Here is a 25,401-nt window from a genome sequence, read left to right on the forward strand (position 1 = left end):
TCACCTGGGGGCATTAGGTTCATGCCAGAGGGTTGTTGCGTCCAGGAAAATTCAAGGCAGTTCCGCTGGAGGAGCAGATGAGGCCTCTTGATGGCTCAAGGGCTGTGTAAAAAGCAAACAACCCAAAAGTACTTTGGCAAGATCAAGGTAGGGTCTACAGGTGTCCTTTGAAAGCCACATTGTTTGCTTCCTGTGCAGGGACATCAGAATTTGGGAGAGTCAAGAAATCTCTCTACATGCACGGCCGGCCCTTGGGACAAAGGCACTCCTTTCTTGAAACGTCTATGGGTTACAGTCAATGCTGTCAAATTCTTTTTTAAAAATATATTTGTGGCTAGCCATGCTTCTGGGTTGGAAACTCACTTTTCTGGAAATGACTTTATTAAGAAGCCCAGAACAGATGAATGGGAGATTTCAATCAGCAGAGGCTGGTCAGGGGAAACATCCTTGCAGGCCAGACAAGAGTTATATACCCTTGACATCTAGATGCTAGAGACAGGCAAACCTCCATGGCCTTATTTGTAAGCTTGACTGGCGATTGCTGAAAACAGATTACTGGAAGAGATGGACCTGCTAGGTCAGATTCAGCAGGTCATGATATTTGCTTTTGGTTAAGACTGGAGTATCCATGCACAGATATGGTACACCTCTGACCACCAGATACTGAAGGCCAAACCATTGGAAACACGTCCAGTATTCCTCCATGTTTACTTCTACATCTACAATTACTATCCAAAAACATCAGACAAGTTGCTTTTAAAAACAAAATGCAGTGCTCAGTGAAGCTGAGCAAAAATACAGTGCTCAGTGAAGTTGCTCAAGCGAAAGGCTTTTCTTATGAGTCAAGAGATAAAATCTGAAGCCTGGTTGTGGAGAGACTGAAGCCTGGGGCAAACCACAGGAATGCCCTTTCGAACAGAGGCATTTGGCCATTCTTCTTGGAAACAGACTGTTGGAACAGAAGAGTAGGCACCTGGATAAAACCAATGGTCCATCTAATCCGCTATCCCGAGAAGCCTACAACCGGGGCCTGCTAACAGTAACTTCAGTCCAGCAGTCCACTTTTTTGCGTTCTTAAACGCGATAGCAAAATAACGGATCCTCCACGTACTCTGAAGACCATCTGCAACACGGGCGGCCTAGCCCTTTCCTACTTTCATTTCAAGGTGTTTGCAAACAAAGGCAGTCGGCTGGCTTGTTGCCCTAGCACCAGTTTGGTCGGATTCGCCAGGCTGAGACGTTGTTCTATTACGTTACCCTCTCATAAGCGTGCACAACGGAAGGGGTGCGCGTGCTGCGTACTGACACACGGCGTCTCACGTCGCACCTCGGGGCTCCCTGGTGGGGATGTCGCCGGCACAGCGGCCGCCCCGCCCGGGCTCCTCCTCCTCCGGCGTGTCAGCGCCTCACGTGGGTGGTTGCGAGCAGCTGCCGCTGAGCCTGGCCGAGCGTCAGTCCTAGGCTGGAGCCGCCTGGCGCTTTCTCTCCGATGGCGGCGCCTTTGATTCAGTGGCTGCTGCTTACCTTGCCGGGCCTCTTGCAGACCGGCCTTGCCCTACCTTTCCCCAGAGCCGGCTCCGAGCCCACCCAGAGCTGTTCGGTGGTACTGGACCCAGAATCCGGCCAGCCCAAAATTGCAAGCGGCTGGGATCCTGATGCGGTCGCCCGGGCCAACCTCAGCGACAGCATTCGGAGCAACGGGTAGGTCGAGGGCAGCGCAGTTTGGATTGGCTTGGCGGGGGCTTGGTGGCATGCACAATACATTCAGAGCAAGCCATTTTTGAAGAGTGGCGCTTGCTGCGACTTTACGTTTTTCCTTTGGTTGCGACAGACTCGGGGAAGAGCTTAAACAGCTCTGCTCAAAAGTCAATCCCATTGAGTTCAGTCCAATTTACCCCCAGGTAAGTGTGCATATTGCCCTAGCCTGATCTCAGAAGTGAAGAAAAAATTACTTCACCATCACAGGGTCGTCCCGGACTAGTATTTGGATAGGAGACCACCAAGGAATTCCGGGGTCATGAGTGACGTGTAGACAAGCAATGGCAAACCACCTCTGAACGTCTCTGGCCTTGAAAACCCTACGGGGTCGCCATAAGTCAACTGTGACTTGACAACAAAAAGAAAAAAAGTGTGCATAGGATTGCAGTCTGCAGTTCAATGGGGTATTTAGTGCTTAAATTATACCCATCTGGTCCAGATTCTCATATGTGCAGGAACTGCTTGTGTTTTAGGAGCACTGGAATAAATAGGAGTTTACTTGTATTTTGTATTTTCAAGATGAGATTTTCAAGGTTGTATTTTCAAGATGAGAGCCAGTTTGGTGTAGTGGTTAAGTGTGCGGACTCTTATCTGGGAGAACCGGGTTTGATTCCCCACTCCTCCACTTACAGCTGCTGGAATGGCCTTGGGTTAGCCATAGCTATTACAGGAGTTGTCCTTGAAAGAACAGCTGCTGTGAGAGCCCTCTCAGCCCCATCCACCTCACAGGATGTCTGTTGTGGGGGGAGAAGATATAGGAGATTGTAAGACGCTCTGAGTCCCTGATTCAGAGAGAAGGGCGGGGTATAAATCTGCAATCTTTTTCTTCTTGTTAAAATGTATTCCAGCACAACATTTCACTAATCCCAGCATGCTTCATTAGGTGCCTGGAGGTGACATTGATTTACATGCACAACAGAAGAAAGGAAGTGTTGCAAGATAGGACAGTTAAAAACAAGACCCAGTCCAGAGAGTATTTGGTTCATGCAGACTATGTGTGAGACACTCCCAACTGTTGTTAGACAGGAGGCAATATGCAGCAAAATGAGATACATTAGGAAGTTATAGAGGTATAGCTGAAATCATTGACATCTGAAAGGGATGTTAATTACTACGTTAATATCATTCACTTCAGTTTTTACCCATGTCGCTACAGTTATTTGTGTTTCTGGATAGAGATCTTTCATATCGCCTACTTGGGATGCCATGGACCTTTAGCATGTAAAACATGCTGAACCATAGTTTATCTCATGTCATCTTGTGCTAGGTTTTATATTTTGTTCATCTTACAATAGTTGGGAGTGTCCGACACACTCTCTGAATGAAATCTTTGGACTGGACCTGGTTTTCAAACAGCCTCTTTGTGAAATTGATATGCAGTATAGGACAACCGGAAGCAATAAAACTTTCACACAAAGCATGTAAATATGTGTTTTTAGTGAAGTAAAACAAAAACAAAACTAAGGAACACTGAACATTCTTGAAATTTCTCCCACAAAGTCTCTCAACAGTCACAAAGAATGATAGCCTCTTCAAATAGGACTTAATGAAGATGTGAGTGAAGTTTTTAAATTCTTAGTGTTCCACTCGTGATGGTACAGAGAGAATAAGGAACCGCTTTTAAAAGGACTCCTCACAGTTTCAATAGTTCTTCCTCAGCCTCTTTCTCCTGTTTCATGGAGCCACAGCTCTACTTTTTACAACATGGATCCATGCATGCTGGATCCATCATCTTCAAGAGCCGGTAGCATCAAATTAGAGCATGCGTGGATCCAAGTTGTAAAGAGTAGAGCTGTGGCTCTGTGTAACGGGAGAAAGAGGCTGAGGAAGAACTATTGAAACCGTGAGGAGTCTTTTTAAAAGTGGTTCCTTATTCTCTCTGTACCATCACGAGTGGAACACTAAGAATTTAAAGACTTCGCCCAAATCTTCATTAAGTCCTATTTGAAGAGGCTATCATTCTTTGTGACTGTAGAGAGTTTGTGGGAAAAATTTCAAGAATGTTCAGTGTTCCTTAGTTTTGTTTTTGTTTTACATCACTAAAAAAACATATTTACACACTTTGTGGAAAGTTTTATTGCTTCAGGTGGTTATTTTATATTCCTTATCCTCATACCAGTTCCAGTCCTATTTTCTATTCTTTGTAAAATTGGTCTGCAGTTGAAGTCAGCTTTGATTCATGAATGCTTATGCTGGAATATATTTTGTTAGACTCCAAGGTGCCTCTGTACTTCTGGACTAATATGGGTGTGTGTGACTAAAAATACTAATTTGTTGTTGCTGCTGCCATCAAGTTGCTGCTGGCTTAAGGTGACCCTGTCGGGTTTTCAAGGAAAGAGACATTCAGAGGTGCACAGTATCTTGTACTTTGACTGTTTGGAGTGCTTTATGTATGTTATCTCTGTAATCTGAACAACAACCATGTAAGGTAGGTTAATACTGTCCTCATATTAGTGAGCTTATAGGAAGGCAAGGTTTGAACTGAGACTTCTTACTGCTCATTCATATGATGTTTGAGTTTCTTTACCTGGAAGTAAGTTTCACATGAATAAGCTGGTAGAACAACCTTATGTCACTGTAGCTCTCAGAACCATCCGAGGCTAGGAAGAAACACCTGCTTTTGTTCCCAAAAGTTATTAATATTTTCATGCCCTAGGATTAACCTTTAGTGTTGAAAAACAGGTTCTGAGTTCTCTCATTAAAAAGCAGATGTGCATGAAATGGTGGCCAATTAAGCTGTTTGCTGCAGTTTTTATGACCCAGAATTTCCATGTAAACTGCCCTTTTGGTTCCAGTGAATGTTCAGAAATAGGGGATCCTTTCCTATTCTGTTTTATATGGTCTCAGACAGCTGAGGTGGGGAGCCCTTTATTAATCCTATAGGTATGCTCCCCTCTTCCACTGAAGATAAGCTCTGTTTCTGAAGGTTGACATAATATTTTTTATACCATACATACTCAGTGGAGAGTCTATTTGTATTTGTATTATGTAGAGCCTGCTTTTCTGACTGGGACTTGAGGCAAATTACAAACATAGAAATAAATCAATACAATCAACAAAAGTAGGACATCCAGAAGATGAAGCAACAGGCATTTGGCTTGTCGAGATCTGGAAAACCAATCAGAGGTGAAGCACAGTATAAATGTTAACATGACACATTAAATGAAAGCAAAAATTATGTCGTAGGAGACCACTTACAGCAACAGCAGTACAACCCATACACAGTGTATAGTCTCCAGTCCTCTGCTTCCAGGACTTTCCATGAGCCACATCTTACAGTGCACAGCCCTATTACCTGTGCAAAAAGCCCTCTTGAATAATTCAGGTTTGCATAGAGCCTTTCTGACCTCTTCAGGCAAACTATTCCACAAAGTGGGAGCCACAACAGAGAATGCATGTGTGTACAGGCAGTTACTGATGTTGACTATTTGTAGGGTGGCATCAATAGAAGGCCCTGTTCAGATGAGATCTGTTGTGGCAGATCATAGGGTGAGGCAGTCCCATAGATATGAGGGTCTAATGCCATGGAGGGCTTTGTATGTGAAAGCAATTACCTTAAATTGAGCCTGGTAACTGATGGGCAGCCAATGCAGTGATTGCAGTATGGGAGTAATAGGCATGTTCAATCCAGCTCCCAATAATAGCTGAGCTGTGGCATTTTCTACCAACTGGAAACTCTGAACTGACTTTGAGGGCAGAACTGTGTAGCATGCATTACAGTAGTCTAGTCTCAATGTTGCCATGGCATGGATCCAGATGACCAGATAATGTCGGTATTGAGGTAGGGTGCCATCTTCCAGGCTAGGCTGAGTTGGAAGAAGGCATTTTTTGGAGCTGCACTTTTTCCCTCTAGCAGCAGTGTTGGATCCAGTATAACTTCAAGGCTCTTAACTGTCAGCAAGGATCATCTGAACTCCATCAAAAGAATGTCCTTCAAGCCTTACCAAAGAGTATTACTTCTGTCTTTCCAGAGTTTAGTTTCAATGTATTCACTCTTAGCCATTTAACTACAGCAGCCAGGCAGCAATTTAGAATCCCTACCATATCACCAGGAGATTTGGTATATAAAATGTGTATTGATGACAACTGACTGCAAAACTACAAATTATTTGGCTCAAGGGCTTTATGTAGAGATTGAAGAGCATGGGGGATAGAACTGCATCCCGCAGGACCCTGCAGGATAAGGTCCCACACTGATGATAACTGTTCTCCATTGGCAATTTGTTGGGTCTGGTCCAAGAGGAATGGTTGGAACAAGTCCAACACAGCTCCTGATGCCAGCTTCTGCCTCCGAGTGTCTTGACAAGGTCTACTGTGTCAAAGGCAGCAAATTAAATCTAATAGGCGCAACAGGAAGGATTTTCCTTTTGGTGTGCAGTAAGCTAGTTTTCCTTATTTGTGGGCAGTAGAGGGGAAGAATGCTGTCTTGAACCTCATTATCTCTGCATGCCTAGAAAACCTTTGTATATTTATATAGTTGAAATATGGGTCTCATGTGGGTTGCCGCCCTCTAGGTGGTGGCTGGTGATCTCCTGGCTACAGAGATCAGTTCCTTTGGAGAAATTGGCTGCTTTGTAAGGTGGACTTTATGGCATTATACCCGGCTGATGGCCTTCCCCTATCCAAACCCCACCCTTCCCAGGCTCCACCCACAAAATATTCAGGGATTTCCCAACCCAGAGCTGGCAACCCTAGTCTAATGAACAGAGCACCTGAATCTGCAAAACAAAACAGGGTGGGTGAATCTGAATTCTATCTGAACCTTCAGTGTTTGTATTTTTGCTAGGGGTGCCAGCCTCCAGGTGGGGCCTGGATATCTCCTGCTTTCACAACTGATCTCCAGCTGCTGGAGATCAGCTCCCCTGGAGAAAATGGCTGCTTTGAAGGGTGGACTCTATGGCATCGTACCGTGTTGAGGCCCCTCCCCTCCCAAAGCCCCACCCTCTCCCAGATCCAGCCCCAAAGTCTCCAGGTATTTTCCAGCCTGGACCAGGCAACCCTACTTTCTGCTCCAGTCTCTGAGTTCAGCTTGATCATTCGATTTCTTTCTTTCAGTTTCAGGGCTCAGCTTGGGAAAATGTCTAGTCATAATGATTCTGAGTATGCACAGAATGTTTTTGATCACCACTTAGATACCTCATTCCTGCTACCCCCCCCCCCCGCATAAATAACCTTGTTCCCTAGCGTGTCTCCATTAAATAAATTAACCACTGTCCAGTCTTCTCGCTTGAACTACAGAGGGCTTAATGCATCCTATCACTTTAAAAAGTACTCAGCATTGAAATTGTCTGGGGTACTGTACTGATAATGGAAGTGATACTGCTATGCCTGACCAGAGTGTGTATGAGTGAAAGAAGCCTGATTTAAATGTTACACTGAAGAGATAAAAACAACTTGCCTGTGCGGTGTTTGCAACGACTTAAACTGGATCTAATTAGCTTTGCACTTTAAAGAGTTTAGCAAAGGAGGAACAGAAAGGGAAATACGTTGTCAAAGGCTTAGGGCAGGGGTGGGGAACCTCCGTCCCGAGGGCCATATGCGGCCCTCGAGGTCACTTGGTGTGGCCCTCGGGGATTGCTGGATCGAACCGAGCCATATGACAGCCTCCCTGGGGCCTGGCTGGCCAGCGAGGATTGTGGGGCCCAGCCGCACTGTGCAGCAGCCTCCCCAGGGCCAGGCAGGGATCACAGGGCCCAGATGTACTGTGTGATAGCCTCCCTGGGGTCTGGTCGGCTGGCCGGAATTGCTGCAGGGCCTGGAAACGTTACTGTCACAGTTCAGTTTGCACTTGATTGTCCCAGATGGTGTGGCTTAATATGCTAATGAGTGTGTGACCTAATATGCTAATATTAGGGGATGTGGTCTAATATGTTACTGAGTTCCTGCTGGGCTGTTTCTACAAAAAAGCCCTGGATCTATGCATTTGCCTAGAGTGGCGGGCCAGGTGTGTGTCTGTGTATGCCAGATTAGGCTCTCCCCACATGACTTCAAATAGAAAAACAATTATTTGCATTAATTTTGCTGGCCTGAATCATTCTCTCTCAGCAGAGCACTGTTTTTTAAGTTGATAATTTTTAATGGCCCACGAATGATGTTATAAATATCCATATGGCCCTTGGCAGAAAAAAGGTTCCCCACCCCTGGCTTAGGGGGGGGGGAAATCAAAAACTGATAATAAGAGATGAAGCACCAGTGAGATGAAGCTTAGAGTAGTCCAGGAAAGGAACAGAAAGGAGGAGAGAAGGAAAAAGAGATTTGGGCAATGTAGTCAGGACAGTGTGGTTGTTGTTGGTAGAAGTGCTGTCAAGTCAAAGCTGAATTGTGGTGACCCAGTGGGGTTTTCAAGTCAAGAGATGTTCAAAGATAGTTTCCCATTGCCTGGCTTCACATCTTGATCCCGGTATTTTTTGGTGGTGGTCTGCCATCCAAATATTAGCCAGAGCAAGGCAAGACACATTCACAGGTGGCTTGTCAATGCCTGCCTCCAACTCTGGTATATGTTACAACTCTGGTATTCCTTGAAGGTCTCGCATCCAAAAACTAGCCAGGGCTGACGCTGCTTAGTTTCTGAGATCTGATGAGATCAGGCTAGCCTGGGCTATCCAGGTCAGGGCCCAGGGTGATTAAAAGCTTTTATACTGAGGACTAGAAACATACAATTGATGCAAACATGAGATTAAATAGGATGAGCATGTTACTGGAGAAGGTTTGTTACATATTTGAAGAGTCTTGGGCAATCGTTTGTTTGAATCATGTTAAGTTTGTTTGAAACGTGTTTTAAGAATAACTTTGTTGTAGCACTTTTCTTTGATATGGATTTTTGTATCTGAAAATTGGATAATGCTAATACAAAGTAATTTGCAAGTGTGATAAGGAAGTCCTAGCACTGGGCGATGACCAGCACGTGCCTTTTTTTGCCCTGGTCTTTTCTTTATGTGCCCTTCTCTCTCTTTGGCAGATGGGCCTTCTTAGAACTGGCCACGAATGAGAAGTATAATGACAGCCTCCAGGCCTATGCAGCAGGGCTGGCTGAAGCTGCAGTGTCTGAGCAGGTAAGAGTCAGCACACAGCATGAGAACTAGCCCATTTCAGCAACCTTGCCCTTCCCCCTGTCCTCCCTGCTTTTGAGCCCCCCCTGTTTTTGGGCTTCCATGGAGTTTTCAGCACTAAAACTTACAGCCATTTTAGGTGTTGACTAGAGTAATGCAGAACACTGCTCTGGATAAGGTTCAGCTCCATTGGAACAGATTATGTTTAGATCTGCCACTGGTGTTACTATATTTTATTGTATTTGTGGGTGGGTGTTGTTTTTTGTGTGTGTGTTTCTTGTTCTTCTTGTTCTTTGTGTGTGTTTTGAAAGAAATGATTTTTGAAAAAAATGAAGAAAAAAAGGATCTATCGCTAGAGGTGGGTCGTAATTGGAGAGGATTTGAGAGCGTATCTTGGGATTTTTGCAGTGCTGTTAATTTTCACAATTCTTAAGTTTCCTTTGGCCTAATAAAACAGTCTGTTTATGCAGTTTTGTTGCATTTCCAAACTTTGGCTAATGCTAACCTCACTGCTGTCAACAGGTAAAGGACTATGTGCACTGATACGCTCATGGTATTGAGATGGTATAATTAAGCAAGACGAGTTTAATTGATCCTCTTAGCTCACCTGTGAAATTGACAACACTTAAAACAATTTGCTCCAATCATTTTACTTTTATACAGAGCCACTACATATGTAGATAGACTGCAGTTGCTTGACTACAATACCAACATTTTTTTGCAAATCATGGCAAGTCTAATTGGGGTTAGAAGTCACTGATATGGCAGTTTGCATATGATCTCTAAAAAGCATACACACACCCACACAAAATAATCAAATGATAACTTATAGGCAAAACCCTTGGGTCTGCATAGTAATCCAAGGATTTCCCCCATTTTATAAATTATTTTTGTGTTTTTACAAAGCGGTCTCAATAACTCCCCCCCCCCTGTGCATTCCAGCTCATCTACATGCACTGGATGAACACCATGGTGGGCTACTGTGGCCCCTTCAAGTACCAAACGGACTACTGTGAGAAGCTGAAGAGCTATATTGAAGCTAACCTAGCCTGGATGGAGCAAGAGATGGAGACCCAGCAAAATTCCACGTACTGGCATCAGGTGAGGGGAAGGAGATTCTGCTCTCTTTGTTCATAGGCTTACATCCCAATAAAAGACACATCTAATGAAAACATAACAACTTAGAACCAGGCTGCAAAAAAACGCACATCAGTACATTCAGAGATAGCGCAATATCAGTGTAGAAGCCTCTGCCATGAACATTGTGCTATCCCATTCATGGATTCAAGAGCTTGCTTGAAAAGAAATCTTTTCAATCTTGACAAAAACCAAATTGCCTGCCTGATATCTACAGGGAGCTGATTTCCTAAGGTGGGTGCCATCCCTCAAAAGCCCCTGTTTTTCAGTTGCCAATGTTACTTGGCAGCAGAAGGGGACCACCTGTATAGATTACTCAGTTGATCTTGAAAGGCATATGGGCTCCTAGCCCCATCTCTTACATGCCCCAGTCTCAATCCAAATCAGGCCCCCACATGCCTGGGATGCTTGGAACTTCATACTTCTTCACCCAACCTGAGAACGTCCCTAAGAAAACATAATGTGCAGAAATTAGTGATTTAAAATAAGTATTTTGTTTGGATGAATAAGACTGAAATTATTAATCAGCTTAGCACAGTAGAGGACTTATGCAGTTCCCATTCATTTCATAGAGGCTTTAACTTCCTGATGGACGGAGCCTTATGCTAATCAGTGGGGGAGAGATTTGGATTGTCTGTCTCTGGCACTTAGGGCTTAGGTCAGTCTTGTGAGGGCACTTTCTGCCATTTTTAATTTCTGGGCCTATAAGTGATCCCCGTGTGTCCATCCAACTTTTCAGGTTCGCCTTGCCTTGCTTCAGTTGAAGGGCCTTGAGGATGGTTACAACGGACGTGTGGCCTTCCCTTCTGGCAAGTTCTCCATCACCCCCTTTGGCTTTCTGTGAGTCCTTTTATTAGTACATATGAAAGAAAATTAGGCCAGATGGGGATGATTTACATGTGTTGTTCACTATAAATGTGTTTTGTGAATATGACAAAGAGGTAGAGTATCCACTTCTCAGGGCTGGGGTGGGCTACAGCTCCCTGTTAAAGGTTGGTTTGGTAGCAAATGTGGGTTTGTTGCTGCAGCATATGTGAAATAGCTTTTAGGCTACACAACTTTTATTAATGGCAACTAGGAATGAGGAAAAAAATTAAATTAAAGAGCAACAGGAACAAATTCTTCATGGCTGTACTAAAACATAACATAGCACTGCAGACTTCTGAGTCCTGCAGGGTTCTTCGAGCTCATAACCAATGAAAAAGGGGGAGGGAGGAAATGGGAAGATGCTTTAGATCATGATGCAGGAGTCCCCACATTATGCCTTTGACATCTTTTTATAGCCCCTTGCCCCGTTTTAAACCAAGATATGTAGCCTGAAGAAGAATGGTATAGAACTTGGAAACTTGCTCACTACTTTGTGGGAATAATAAAAAGCCTGACATTGCTGTTGCTTTTGGATTGATCTTTTTAGTGGAGTAGATGCCCATGGTTTTTAGATTAAGATGGGTAGCCGCGCTAGTCTGTCTGTAGCAGTAGACCAGGGCTTTTTTTTGTAGCAGGAACTCCTTTGCATATTAGGCCACACACCCTTGATGTAGCCAATCCTCTAAGAGCTTACAGTAGGCCCTATAATAAGAGCCCTGTAAGCACTTGGAGGATTGGCAACATCAGTTGTGTGCGGCCTAATATGCAAAGGAGTTCCTGCTACAAAAAAACCCCTGTTAAGAGTAGCACCTTAAAGACTAACAACATTTGTGTCAGGGTATGATGGTTTTTAGGAATTTTAAGTAACTTCCCTGGAGCTCAGGGGAGCAGGGAGATTTTTCCCCTAGAGCAAAAGTTGTGGGACCCTTTGAATGCAGGCAAAGATGGAGTGATTGTGTATCTTCTTATATCAGATTAAGTCATTGTTCTGCCAGTGTGGGTATAGTCTCTTCTGACTGGCAGTGGCTCCCCAGGGTGTTAGACTGAACCATTTAATCTCATGTATTTGCTGGTCCTTTTAATCAGAGACATTGAGGATTAGTCCTGGGGCTTTTTGTGCCTCTGTGGTCCAGCCATTTCTCCATTTCCAGCTATTGGGTAATTGTGAGGGGAACAGAAGGGTCTTTGTGACTAGAGAATCTGTCTTATCTCTGATCTAGGAAACAGTCAACATAAACATATCCCGCCAGTGTGTGATAGGAGAAAAGTTTTATTGTTGGGGAAGAGGGCAGGTCTCAGAGTCCAACTCTTTGGCTCTTTTCCACTAGCTTGTTCCAGCTGGGGGGCGATTTGGAAGACCTGGAAGCAGCCTTCAATAAATCGGAAAGCCAGCATGTCCTTGGTTCTGGCTCCTGCTCGGCCTTGATCAAGCTGTTGCCTGGCAACCAGGACCTCCTAGTCTCCCATGACACATGGAACACATATCAGTCCATGCTGCGCATCATCAAGAAGTACACCTTGCCATTCCGGACTTCTGCTCAGAGTGAGTAGCTAGAAGAAGGGAAGGAATGGGGGTGAGGAAGTCAGTGCTTTTCCTATGGAGATCAGAGGTCAAGACTTAATCCAGAGGATGTAGAGAGGTCAAAATAGGTCACACCTTTCTCCTTGGTCGTATTGTCTGGAAAAAAGTTGTATTGTGTAAAAGGAAAGTGGAATCTCACAATCTTGAACCTGTGGGAAGCCTGCTACTATTTCTAATATCTGGAATCTAGAGATTCAGTGTAGCACAGTGGTTTGAATGCTGGACTAGGTCTGCAGAGGCCTGGGTTCAAATTCACCCTTGCCATAAAATTTGCTGGGTGACTTTGGCTCAGTCATTTGCTTTCAGCCTACTCTTATGTCACAGGATTGTGAGGGGAAAATGAGGGATGGTGTCAGGTTACTGACATCTGGATATGGGTCTGGATATCTCCAGGAATTAGGGTCTCTAGACTACATAGATTAGTTCCCCTGAAGAAAATGACAGCCCTTAAGGGTGGACTGTATGGCATTAGACCTGCTGAAGTCCCACCCCTCCCCAATCTTTGCTCTCCCTAGGCTTCACCCCTTAATCTCCAGGAATTTTCCCAGCTCGAGTTGGTAACCCTAAAGGTGGGAGAGAAGCATGTCTGTCACCTTGGAGGATGGACTGGATAAAAATGTGCTAAATTAATAAATAAATCCAGCGAAATCCAGTTTTGCTTTGGAAACTGAAAAGACTTTCAAAAGCAATTTATAATCTGAAATCTCGGAGGATAATCGCTTTTTAAAAAGGCAGAAATCCTTGGGCACCTAACATTGCTTTTTTGCTTCTGGCCAATAAAACCTATATGTGCATACTACTGCCGGTGTTTTAGCACTTAATGGACATCATGTGCTAGGTAAGAGCTGGGGTTTACAGTGACCTAGAATCTTTGAGTTGGAAGGGACCTCCAGAGTCATTTAGCCTAACCTCCCCGCCCCCTGCACAATGCAGGATACTTACAAATATCTCTTCCCCATACCCCCAGTGGCACCTGTTCCATGGCCAGAAGATGGCAAAAAAACCCTTCAGGATCCCTGGCCAAACTGGCCTGGAGAAAAATTACTGCCTGACCCATAAGTTGTGAACAGCATTTCCCTGGGTGTGTAAGAAAGGGCCACAAGAACTAACCACTGATGCAACACATCCTGCTCTCCTTCTCATGATCTGCCTAAGTTCACAGAATCAGCATTGAAGTCAGATAGCCATCTCGCCCAGGGCATTTTGGGGGGGGGGGGGAATGTGGCGGAATGGAGTTCTGGAACCTCTTTGTGGAAACAAAGTTCTCAAAAAACGTTTAAAAGTTCATGAGGGGCACCTGTTTGTTTCTCCTTTATTTCCCTTCTAAGAGTTCCCCCACCTCTTTTTCCAGAAAAAAAGTCCTGATCTAGTCTTTGTTTAAAAACTTCCAAAGAAAGAGAGCCCACCACCTCTTGAGGACTGTCAGGATGTTCTTCCTAATGTTTAGCCGAAAACTCTTCTGATTTAATTTCAACTCATTGGTGCTTGTCTGACCTTCTGAGGCCATAAAAAACAACTCCACACCATCCTCTATATGACAGCTCTTCAAGTACTTGAAGATGGTGATCATATCACCTCTCTGTCATCTCCTCTGCAGGCTAAACATACCCAGCTCCTTTGCCTTTCCTCATAGGACTTAGTCTCCAGACCCCAGACTTTTCCATCTTTCAAGGCATAGAATGTGTCTCATTGCCAGATGGCTGTAATGGTAGTTTGCAATTGGGCTTTGCAGGTGACACCGTGATTCCTGGCTACACTCAGGCTTTCTCATCATATCCAGGCACCATTTTCTCAGGAGATGACTTCTACATCTTGAGTAGTGGCTTGGTGAGCAGTGTCTTCCTTTGCCTCTCTTTCTGTGCTGTCTTGGATGGGGTTGGGAGTGGCTTGTCCATGGGCTTTGCAATAGTTATTGAACCTGGACTGGATGAGAGAACCGCTGAGCTGAACTGTATTCTGGGGCCTACATCTTTGTCCTCCAAGGCTTTTGCTTTCCTTCTGTCAGAATTCATGTAACAGGAGTTGGTGACTAAAAATAACAGAATTAGTACTTGGTGGTTCAAACATATTCTAAGGTTTACTGAGACGACAGCCATTGGGGTAGGAAAGACAAACCATCAGGTCACTTAGATTTGATTCTGAGATATCCAAGAGAGTGACTGTTTAGTAGGCAGAGGTGAGATTGGAACTGAGGTCTTCCTGGTTCACATTCCAGTTGATTCTACACAGTTGATTCTGACATTGTGTTGGCCAGGGTGTACATCAACTGCTGAGGGAGAAACTAGTCCCAGATTGCTCCCTCAGGAGTCCACACTTCTTCTGGATAGAGTAGAAATAATTTCCACAAAATGTAGGGTCTTTTATAACATTAAAGTGGGCTTTAATTATAACACAAGAAAGTGAAGTTTCAGCCTTCCCTCAAGTACCCAGAGGTTCATTCTGCCCATCTTCTACCTAGGGTTGCCAACCTGCAGGTGGTAGCTGGAGATCTTGTAGGGTTGCAGCTGACAGATTAGTACACCTGGAGAAAAAGGCTGTTTTGGAAGGTGGACCCTATGGCATCCTACCCCACTGATGCGCCTCTTGTGTCCAGAGCATTCCTTTCTCAGGCACTCCCCCCCCCCAAATCTCTAGATATTTCCCAGTTGGAGCTGGCAATCCTACTTCTACCTCTTCATCTCACCAGAACATGTTTCCCCTCCATTTCCATCAAAAGGTTTGGTGTGTGTGTGTGTGTGGACATACTGTTGGCAGTCTGACCTCCCCAAGACTCTTCCATATTTTCCCCCTGATTCCTCTCCTTGCTAAAGCATTGCAGAGAGAAACCTACTGGCCACACTTGTTTCTTTAAAATGATTGTTTTGCTACCCTGCCCACAATGCGGCTTATGGATGATAAAAGAAATTAACAGTAAAATTCAAATTCACTCACTTAAAAAATATATATATGAGAACCAAAACTAGACTAAAAAAAAACAAGCTACACAAAACACCAAAAGCAAATTACAAAGCACTGTATCAGTATATATGAAACACTCAGAAAAACAAGTGTTTTACTTGTTGCCTAAAAGATACAAGTTGACACCAAGTAAATATTTCTGAGGAGGCTATTCCATAAGTGGGGTACCACCATTGGTAGAGCAGAGAAAAAACAGTGCCAAAAATATAACAGCAAGGTGCTTGTCAGTAGCTTTCTGAGATAAAATTGTTTTGGCCAGATACCTGAAGGCTAACGGAAAGGGAGAGAAATTAGCTTGCTCATGGAAGAAACACCACAACCTGCTTGGAACTTTTGTCTCTGCAGGTGACTCTGGAAACCACTATTGGGAACAGCAACAGTGATTTGTGGAAGTACATCCAGCCCAAGGACAGTGTTCTGGAATGGTTGCGCAACATAGTGGCCAATCGGCTGGCCCAGAGTGGAGAAGAGTGGGCACTTCTCTTCAAGCAGTTCAACAGTGGCACGTGAGTGAAGTATTGCATGTGTGTGCATAAGAAACAGTGATCTTTTAGGGCTTTTTGCTGAAGATTCATCAGATGGGGCTAGACTAGCCAGAAGCTGTTTTTTAATGCTTTTGCTCAGGCAGGGGAGGGAAGGTGGCATGCTGTAGTCAGATCTTGGAAGCTAAGCAGGGTTGGTACTTGGAAGAGAGACCACCAAGGAAGACTCTGCAGAGGAAGACAAAGGCAAGCCACCCCTGCTTCTCACGCCTTGAAAGCTTACCATAAATCATTGCGACTTGATGACACTGATGATGTAATGATATTTGCTCAGGTAGCCATACAGGGGCAGCCCAACACATTTTGTCAACCCTGGGTCACCCTTTTGGGGTCCAAGACAGACTCTGGAAGCAGCTCTTCTTTGATTTGTATCCAGGTGACAGTGCCATGGGGGAGGTGACAAGAAGTGTGAGCTGCACCTCTCACCACCCAGTACCCTGTACTATCTGTTTGCATTTCTTGTATGGTGAACCACCCTTTTGGTGGTATAGCACAGGCAGAAAGACTTAGGCACACTGTGGGCTTGTGTCTGTTATCTTCAGCATCATCTTTTGTCGCAATCAGCACCTGCATAGACTGTGCAGCCTGTAACCAAGGCTGTTATTCATTCAACACTAAGATATATTCTTCACCCAACCAGTGCAAAATTCTGCACCTAGGAAAGCTGAATTCTACATCCCGAGTTGGATCCAGACTAAATTTTAAACTCGCGTAAGGTACTTCTGTCAGTGGAGCAGAATGTTCTTGCCACCCACCCCACCCCCTGCAGCCCACTGATCTCCCCAATGAGCTTCTGCTGGGGAACAGGAGACCTCCAGGAATGGCATGAAAGGCAAATGGGGGGCCTTTGGCAGGAAGAGGTAGAAATTAAACCCACCCCCTCTAATAGTGGACAATTCTGTCTGAATCCAGCCCCTAGCCTAGATTATGCAAATGTGTGTGATTTTTGTTTTGCATAATTGTGAAGTGCTTGCTGTTTTGCATAAACTGGTTTTAGCAGTTGTGGGGAGGGACAGGGGGCTATGTGGGGCTCTGAAGCCCTGCCCCCAACCACTCTTGTGACTACTGATAAGTAAATGAACTTTTCCCATATGCCTTCAAATGCATCTTCGCAGCCACTAGAGCTAGAGTCTCAGGAGACTGAATTTTGCACTTACAAAAGCGTTTCACATTGTTCTTGCTCTTGCAGAATCATTAAACATTATTTACCTTGCCTGTAGCCTATTGTAGTTTAGTATCCCAATCCCTAATTAGCCTGTAGTTTTGCTGGAGAAGGTAATGGAATAGGGATGGACTGTTCCCCCAGTGATCTGTGGCCAGATCCCAGCTCAGCAGATAGTCAGAAATGGGAGATTTGTGGCAAAGTAAAACTTGCAGAGACATTTTACTGTAGAAGTGAGCATATTTTTTTTGTATATATTGGGCATGCTCCATCTGAACTGTACTGGATGCCAGGGTCTATTTCTGCCCTTTTACACTGAAAACTACAAAGAAACTGAAACAGAGATATGCTTTCACTAAGAATGAAAGACTAAAGGCAAGGCAAAAAATACAATGCCAGGAATCAAATATTGTATCATCTGACATAACGAATCTCAGGGCTGAACTAGATGTGACCTGAATCAAGCCTCAAGTAGTCTTTATTTCAGGACAGTAACAAATCTATTACATATCCTAGCATCTAACATATCGAATATAAGGGCTGAACTAGATATAGTGGGCCTTGGCACACTAGCTAACTCTGTATGAAGATAATAGCATTTGGCTGTAAACTGGTATGTCAGGTCAGGGGGCCCACCCATCAAGGCCAGACAGCTGTCATATCTCATTCAGCCTTTGTACATCTCATCCCTTCCCATCTGGTTTTGGAACTTTGGGCTGGGGATAGGTCTGGGGTCAGGATATATTTACTATAGGTCCCATTAGCTGCGGATCCCTAATTTAAATGCATTGTGCTTCCCAGCATTCACATTCACTTGTTGTCATTTTTGCACAGGTACAATAACCAGTGGATGATTGTGGACTACAAGTCTTTCATCCCAGGCAAGTCTGGTCTCCAGAAGGGTGTGCTGATGGTCCTGGAGCAGATTCCGTGAGTGCTCTGAAACATACCTTCTTTGCAAAATGGTCTATTTTGCTGCCTCTCCACCCCATCCCCTTTAAAAGGGTGGCCCATCTTGCAGTGTTTTGCTTCAATCATGTCTCCTCCTCCCTTCTTACTGCATGGTCTAGGCTGCCTGAAACAACCCCTCTTATTCCAATATGAGTTTGTGAGCCCTGAAGTCAAAGCCTTAATTTTGGATTCCCATGGAGAATTCAGATATGTATGGTTTCAGACAGATATGGTTTCCTGTCCTTGAGATCTCCAAATTTGGAAAATGCAGAGGACTCCTATGGGGTCTGGAAGGGTGTAGAGACAACTAGCTAGTTTCTTTTGAACTAGGGACCTGGCCTGAGGGCATTCCCCTTGAGGGTCATAAAGGTCCAATGTTTTCTGGTTCTGTCTTGCCAGACCACAAATCATTACCATTTTATAACCTGGGGTGTTATTTTTGTGGGGACCACACTGTAACCAAAATCACTGAGGGGCTGGGTCTTTACTTCATAGACAGCAGGCTAGTGGAAGCACCTGAATGCTGTTCAAGTCAGGCCTTTGAGGCCACTGATCCTCCTTGTCCTGAGAGTCATTTGGACTCAGAGGACCCAGAGAACTACCACAATCTGTTGCTGCAGTCCTTCAGTCTGGACTAGTCACTGTGCAAAACTGGTAGACTATCTCTGTGCATATCCAGAATTCAGCTAGCCAGCTGTTGCCTGCTTGCTGTCTGGCTACCTCCTCTGTCCTGATATTTCCTGCTTCTCCATCCATGGGGAGGCTGGGCCATGCTACAGATGTGTGTGTTTTAAAAAAGAAATGGCCGTTTTTCAAACCCCAGTAATTTCCCATTTTTCTTTCTTTTTCTTTCTAGTGGGATGACGGTTGTGGATGACAAGACCCAGGAGCTGTATCAGCAGGGTTACTGGGCAAGCTACAATGTGCCGTAAGCATCCTCTTGGCTCTCACTTCCCCTCTACTTCCATTGGCTGTTGCCTCTTCAGCTTTATTGGCAAGGAAAAGCAGTTTTGCTTTCTGGACTGAGTGGCAACGGGGGCTGAGCGGGAACTGTGCAAACAGGTTTTGGAGGATGGAAACCTTTCACCCTCTTGCCCTGGTCTCTGTCTGCATAAGATATACATTAGACCAGAGTTCTGTCCCACGTAACAGGTACCCCTGGGATGTCAAAGTGAATGACAAGAAGTATACTGCTGGAAACGGAGAGTAAAATATAATTGATTTGGCCCCTTTTCATCTGGGGCTGGAAGTCTGGGCCAGATTTACAGTATAGTTTAGTCTTCTAGCCCCCTTAGAAGGGTATAAGTTTGCTCAGGATTGCAGTGTTAATCCAAATCTGATGGAAATTTGAACCATCCCATCTTTTTGTCCTCATCGTTTGATAATTCAGAAATAAGATGCTCCTGAATGTGGCGTTTCCATTTGTTGTTCTTATTGTTGCTGTTACGGCTATCAAGCATAGAGGCTGAAGATCCATCTTCAAAAATATTGGCCACATGTCATTAGGGACATGTGTGAGAGCAGTTCCATAGGTTTTCCTACGTGCATATTTGTGCTTTAAGAATGCAGCTTAGAGCACTGGAGGTTACATTCTGCTCCATAGCAGTTGTTTCATAGGCAAAGGAGAAGAGGCTGCATTGAAAGTAGTGGTTGTCTGAAAGTCCTTCCCACTGTCTGCTGCATAACTCTGAAGAATCTCTCACCATCCCCATTTCTTGCCAAGAAAAGCGGGAAAACTGCTTCAGCAAGCCTTGGTGATGGTTTTGTGCCAGTTAATCATTGGCCTTAACTTGATATCCGTGATTGTTTTCCACAGAGTATTTTATCACCATGTCCTACTGAAAATGCTTGTGTACCTGTATGCATGTGTCTTAAGTCCACCTATAAATGCATACCTGTTTGGGCATGTGGTTCTGCAGACAGCTGTTTTATGCCATGCTCGGGTTCCAGTTTCACCAACTCTTGACATCTGGGAAAATGGAATGGGAGTCTCCCAACCATATCTGAGTGACTTATTTCTCCACCCCCAGGTACTTTAAAGAGGTCTTCAATGCCAGTGGCCTTCCTGGGTTGGTGAAGAAGTTTGGCGACTGGTTCACCTTTGACAAAAATCCCAGAGCCCAGATATTCCGGCGCAACCAGACTCTCATTAGGGACATGGCCTCTATGATTCGACTCATGCGGTGAGATATTTGTTGATGCTGGGGCTTGAGATTTGTTTGTGGAGAGAACGTTGCCACAGCTTTTCCTGTCTTTTGGAAGGAGTGGGCAAAAGCATGGTGGGTGGGACGAGGCCTCTTTGGACTGAGGGAGTACAAATGGGATTAAATGTTCCTTTAGCATTTAATTGGGGCCATCACTTGAGGAAAAGAGCCCAAATTTGCTGGAACTTACAGAGAGAGGATGGGTAATGTTCTCTGCAACACTTGGGGGACATGTGGCAATTGTATCTAAGCAAGTTTGATGACTATATGAACGTTTAGGCACTTGTGGTATAAAGAGTCATCAAGTTGTAGCAAACGTATGGAGACCCCATAGGATTTTCAAGGCAAGAGATGAACAGAGGTGGTTTCCCATTACCGGCCACACCATAGCACATTGGTGCCATTTCTCCTGCCCAGTTCCCTATGGTGACCATTTCCAAACCACCAGAGGTCTCATTTTAAAATATCAATTGACCTAGCATTGTGATGTTATAACAATCTGTCTGTTAGGTTCTGCAAACTCCCAGTTTTTTTTTAAGTAAGTCTCTAGGTCCATTTGTTGCAGAGATATATCATATTGCTGCAATGAAATGGGCCAGACACTTTTTAAAAAATGAGAAGTCAGAATTCAAAGAACCTCACAGACGGTTACAACATTATAACGCTATAGCAATATGTTCGTTACCAGTTTGGAAACAAGAAAAGCCCAGGATGCAGGGAAACCTGCCTTGTGGAAGCCTCATTTCCACTGTACTGGATCAGTAGCCTCAGCAGTAACAGGGAAACCACACAAGCCCATCACTGTGTGGAAGCTTCTATGTGCCTATGAAACAATGAGGAGGGCTGATCCCACAGGCAAATTCTGCACAGTGTCAGAAATAAGCATTTTCCTCCTCTTGCCTCATATACTTGCTGCCTGCTTCTTCACTTATTCTGATGGTGCAGGTGATAGACAAAGCCACTTATTTGCACATTTGTACTATTGACCCAAAGGCACATCAAGAAATCATATTTTACCTTCAGAATCACAACAGAATATGGGAGACATGTCGATTAGGCATATAGCATCTCTGTATTAGAGTCCCTTTTCATGTGCAGTTCCAGCTGGACTGTTGAAGCTAGCTTCCTGACCCAGAATGTTAAGACAGCAGCCAGCACTCCTGAGGGGCCATTGTTCTTGCTGCAGGAACCGCTGGCTGGCATTTTAATTGAGACTTCCTGGCAACAGGATATTTCAAGAGGCAAGCAAAAGGTGAGAAGAAGACAAAGGAATGTGTCATCTAGAATCCGCAAGCAAAGTTAAATTAAAAAGTTACATCTTGAACTTGCAAGCCAAACTCATTTTGCCTGAGCCATCTCGGCCGTTAAGAGTCTGTTCAGCAAGATGCCCAGTGGGGCGGTTTCCAAGTATCTGGACTCATCTCTGATTAACCAATCATGTTTGTTTGTACAATTTGGAATGATTTAATTTAAGGTATAAAATGGCCTGCACTTCCTGTATCCCTCAAAAAGCTGAAGGGTTCCTGAGGGTCTTTCACGGTCTGTACAGGCTATTAATTAATTAAATCAAATTCCTTTGTAACAGGACCTGCAGTGTGCTACTTATTGGATGGGGGAGCATTCTTGCCCACAGGTTGTGTCGAACAGGGAAAGAGAGGGAACAGGTCTCACACTGGTTTTTCTGGCTTGCTAAGTGCTTCTCTCCTGCACTTCAGAAAGAGTTTTTTTTGCAAGCAGGTGCTTTTGCAGCTAGAGGCTTCTTAGTGCTTTATGGTCCATATTGCCTTGACGACCCTCTTTTCCTATTCACTTCCTCCCTGTTCTTTTAATGCAGATTCAACAATTTTCCAAAGGATCCACTGTCTCGGTGCCAAGAATGCAACCCACCGCAAAATGGGGAGAATTCGATTGCTGCCCGCTCAGATCTCAACCCTGCCAATGGCACATATCCCTTTGGGGCCTTGCGCCAGAGAGCACACGGAGGCACTGACATGAAGGTGAGGGTTTCTGTGTGTGTGTGTGTGGGCGTGCAAGAGACAGAATTTTAGAAAAGCAAATAGATTTTGTGTTGAAAGGTTGGTGTCTGTAAAGAGAAGGCTCTCTTTGGCTGGAGGTGGACAATAGTTTTTGCCATTAACCTTTTGCCCTGTGAATCCAGACTCTCTGAGCTAACAATCTGTGGAACAGCCTGCCCCTTGAAACTTCTCTGGTCTCCTCTGTCCATTCCTTTTGAAGAAATATCTGCAGTAAGTGACATCACTTCTGGGGGGTCACCCTCTGTCAGTCTAAGCTACCCCCCAGGGTTGTTGTAAGGAGAGGATTCAAAGGTATAAAGGAGAGCCTTAGACATTGCACAGATTGCCTCAGGGAATGAGCAAGAAGAAAAAACATGCTATGCCTCTCTCTTCAGTGCTGTGCCGAGGTCAGAGAACAGTCAACCACGTGCTGGCTTCCCTCTGTAGAGCAAGGGGTTAAATTCTTTCAGGACAGGAAACAGTAGCCTGTGTATGTTGGTGACCCTGCCTCTTCTTCTTCTCTTCCCTCAGGTCACTTCCTTTGAGATGGCCAAGAACTACAACTTCATTGCCACCAGTGGGCCTACCTGGGACGACCTCCCTCCATTCCAGTGGAGCACCTCCCCCTTTGTCAATCTGTTGCATATGGGCCAACCTGACCAGTGGAAATTCTCTCCCATCCAAGTCTGCTGGGGCTGATGCTCATTAGTCCGGGCTTTATGAGTGTGCAATCCCAGCTGTTGGGGTGTAGCAGAGAAGTGGATGTTGCATCTTTGACTGGTTCTCATTGAAGGAATAGCAGATGCATTATTTTTTATTCTTGAAAGGTTGAGAGCTTTTGAGAATGATGGGATGTAATTAGAGTTCTGTGTGCTCTGCAATTGCACAAGAATACAGTGGGGGAGATGCAGAATGTGGTTTGTGGATGCAAAACACAGCTACCTGAGAATGTCAGCTTTGTTTTTTTAAGGACAAGTTTCTAGCCCTTACTAACTGCAATGCTATGTTTGCAAATTTGTGGGCAAATGTTTCTTTAAATCTCAGCATCTAGAGAGAGGCTAAATAAGATTTCCATGGGAAGTGGCTACATCACCCTGTGATAGTTCTTTGTGTTTTGCCCATTTCTACCAAAACCTGAGCAGAGTCCTGGGCAGAATTACACTCTTGTAAGTCCTTTGAAATCAATGGGCATAGAAAGGTGTTAAGCACTGTACTGCAGATTATGCAGAATGAGAGGAATCCTGTAGGTTAGAATAATCTGTGCAGATGACTGAATTCAGCTTTGCTCAATGCTGAATTTTAATCTTACTTAGTCTGCATCTGATACATTTATAAAAAATGTCATTGAGAGTGATGTTTGTGTTTTCTTTTCCCTCCCAGACAGAGACAGGATTGCACTTTCTGTCTTTGCATTTCCTCTGTTTTGCTCTGCTGCTGTTCCTGAGTTTATGAAGCTCCAGCAGTCTCCCTGGAAGTGACATCCATTTACGTTTTTAAACCAGTTTCACGCTCGAGGAAAATGCTTAGCATTGCATTTTGTAGATTCCAAGCTAGGGAGTTCTCTCTTGAATGTGATTTACCAAAGATCTGAGTCCACAGGTGCTGCAGGCTGAGACTAGTCCTAAATTGACTTGTTGTGTCTTGGGATGAATAGCGCACACATGGGTATCAAAATTCCTAGGGTTCCTATGAAAAGAAGCACAAGAGAATGTTTTCTGTTTCTAGTGCAGACATATACATAGTTTCCTCCATTTGGTTCAACCTGACCTCCATTTAGTTCTTCCTTGTGTCTTTAAGTAATACTTCCCAGCTGATCTGTGTGTGTATATGCACATCACTGTGTATGTTTGTTTATGACTACAAATGAAGAATTTACCTGCTTGTCCAAAAAGCAATCCCTATGCTTGAAAGAAATGTTTGTCCTTTCTAGAAATTATTTTGTTACTATTGTCTTGAATTAGAGTTGTGTTTACCATCCATGTTGAGCTGCAGAGCTTAATTTTACATGTTGTATTGATCATGTGAAGAGTGCCTTTCCAGCAGTTCTGAAAACCCGCCCCCCTCCCAAATATCTTTCAATTGGTTAGAGTTTCTGAAGGAGAAGGTATTCTTGCTTTCAGTTAAGTAAGTCTGAATTTCAGCATCGCTTTGAAAAATCAAACTGTTGCCTAAGATCCTACTGCAAGACCTCAGGTTTCTGGCATATGGAAGGAACGTTTCCCCTGTGCCGGTGTCTGTCGATTCCTGACCTCAGCAAGAAGCACAAAAGTGTTTGCAGTATCTTGCATCTCTGTGGCTGATTCCAGGGGCAAAGCAAATTTAAAAGGGAATTTGGCCCAGTTGAAGGCTGCTTGGTAGTTTGTGTGTTGTCTTTAATATATGGAAGAGCCTGGGCTCGCTTTGCTGGCTCTGTAAGATACCATCTCTACTCCAGCCCCTTCCTCACTTCTTACTGTCTAGTTGAATCCTTCTCTTATCTGTCTAAGAGAGACTCTGAGCCCTTTGAGAAGGGATCATTTTGGTCAGTACAGGAATAGTGTGAAGTCATTTCTGTTAATCAAAATAAGGACTTTTAAAAAAAAACTTCATGACACTAAACAAAGGCTGCTTCACACATGGTTTTTTGGGTGTACATATAAGTTATGTTTAAATGTGCCGCTAAATGCTAAAGAAGAGAGAGAGGAATCTGGCAAGGAGGTTTTGTAAGCAGGATATCCACATTAAAGTGTTAGGATTGGCTGCAGTCCCTCTTAAGTGTCCATTGAGTTGCCTTCCGAGGTTTGTGTCCTTGTAATGTATGAATCAGCCGTACCCAAAGCACCTTTTGAACCTTTTTGGCTGTACCTATGTGTACAGGTGAATGTTGCTAGTGCAGAACAGAAATGAGAAAGCCAGTTCTAACTTGATCATATGATTTAGCCAGTAAGGGTTTTTTTCTTGCTATTATTAACAAAAGAAATAGGAATGAGCATTTATTCAAAACATGTGCACCTTACATGGACCCTCTATGACTTTCTCCTGTCTCCAGTCAAAGGGGAATTGATCTGTTTGGAAGTGCAGAGCCTCCCCCTTTAGATCAGGGTATGGGTTCATTAGCCATATGAAGGAATTTGTGTCTCTCATATAAAAAATGAAGAACATTTGATTTTTTTTTCTTTAATAAACATCTAAGCGAA

At 44.2% G+C, this 25,401-nt stretch overlaps 1 protein-coding gene across 1 annotated transcript; it reads left to right on the forward strand.

Annotated features, from left to right (window-relative positions):
- Positions 1-1,442: 1,442 nt before the first annotated feature.
- PLBD2 (phospholipase B domain containing 2) lies at positions 1,443-25,401 on the forward strand. Its single transcript, XM_060249034.1, has 12 exons — positions 1,443-1,701; positions 8,717-8,810; positions 9,750-9,908; positions 10,684-10,784; positions 12,140-12,354; positions 14,126-14,220; positions 15,697-15,857; positions 17,890-17,985; positions 18,863-18,934; positions 20,037-20,189; positions 22,045-22,207; positions 22,757-25,401. The coding sequence occupies exons 1-12, from the start codon at positions 1,490-1,492 to the stop codon at positions 22,922-22,924; spliced, it is 1,689 nt and encodes a 562-aa protein (XP_060105017.1). The 5' UTR covers positions 1,443-1,489; the 3' UTR covers positions 22,925-25,401.

This window comes from Heteronotia binoei, chromosome 11 (assembly GCF_032191835.1).
Source record: "Heteronotia binoei isolate CCM8104 ecotype False Entrance Well chromosome 11, APGP_CSIRO_Hbin_v1, whole genome shotgun sequence".
In the NCBI taxonomy this organism is placed as follows: domain Eukaryota; kingdom Metazoa; phylum Chordata; class Lepidosauria; order Squamata; family Gekkonidae; genus Heteronotia; species Heteronotia binoei.

What these genes read in the sequence shown, in the direction of transcription:
- PLBD2 (XM_060249034.1), top strand. Translation starts at nt 1,490, where the DNA reads ATGGCGGCGCCTTTGATTCAGTGGCTGCTGCTTACCTTGCCGGGCCTC. An exon ending in AAGCTGCAGTGTCTGAGCAG is followed by an intron (nt 8,811 to 9,749) that starts GTAAGAGTCAGC and finishes TGTGCATTCCAG; the next exon opens with CTCATCTACATGCACTGGAT. An exon ending in ATGGTCCTGGAGCAGATTCC is followed by an intron (nt 17,986 to 18,862) that starts GTGAGTGCTCTG and finishes TTTTCTTTCTAG; the next exon opens with TGGGATGACGGTTGTGGATG.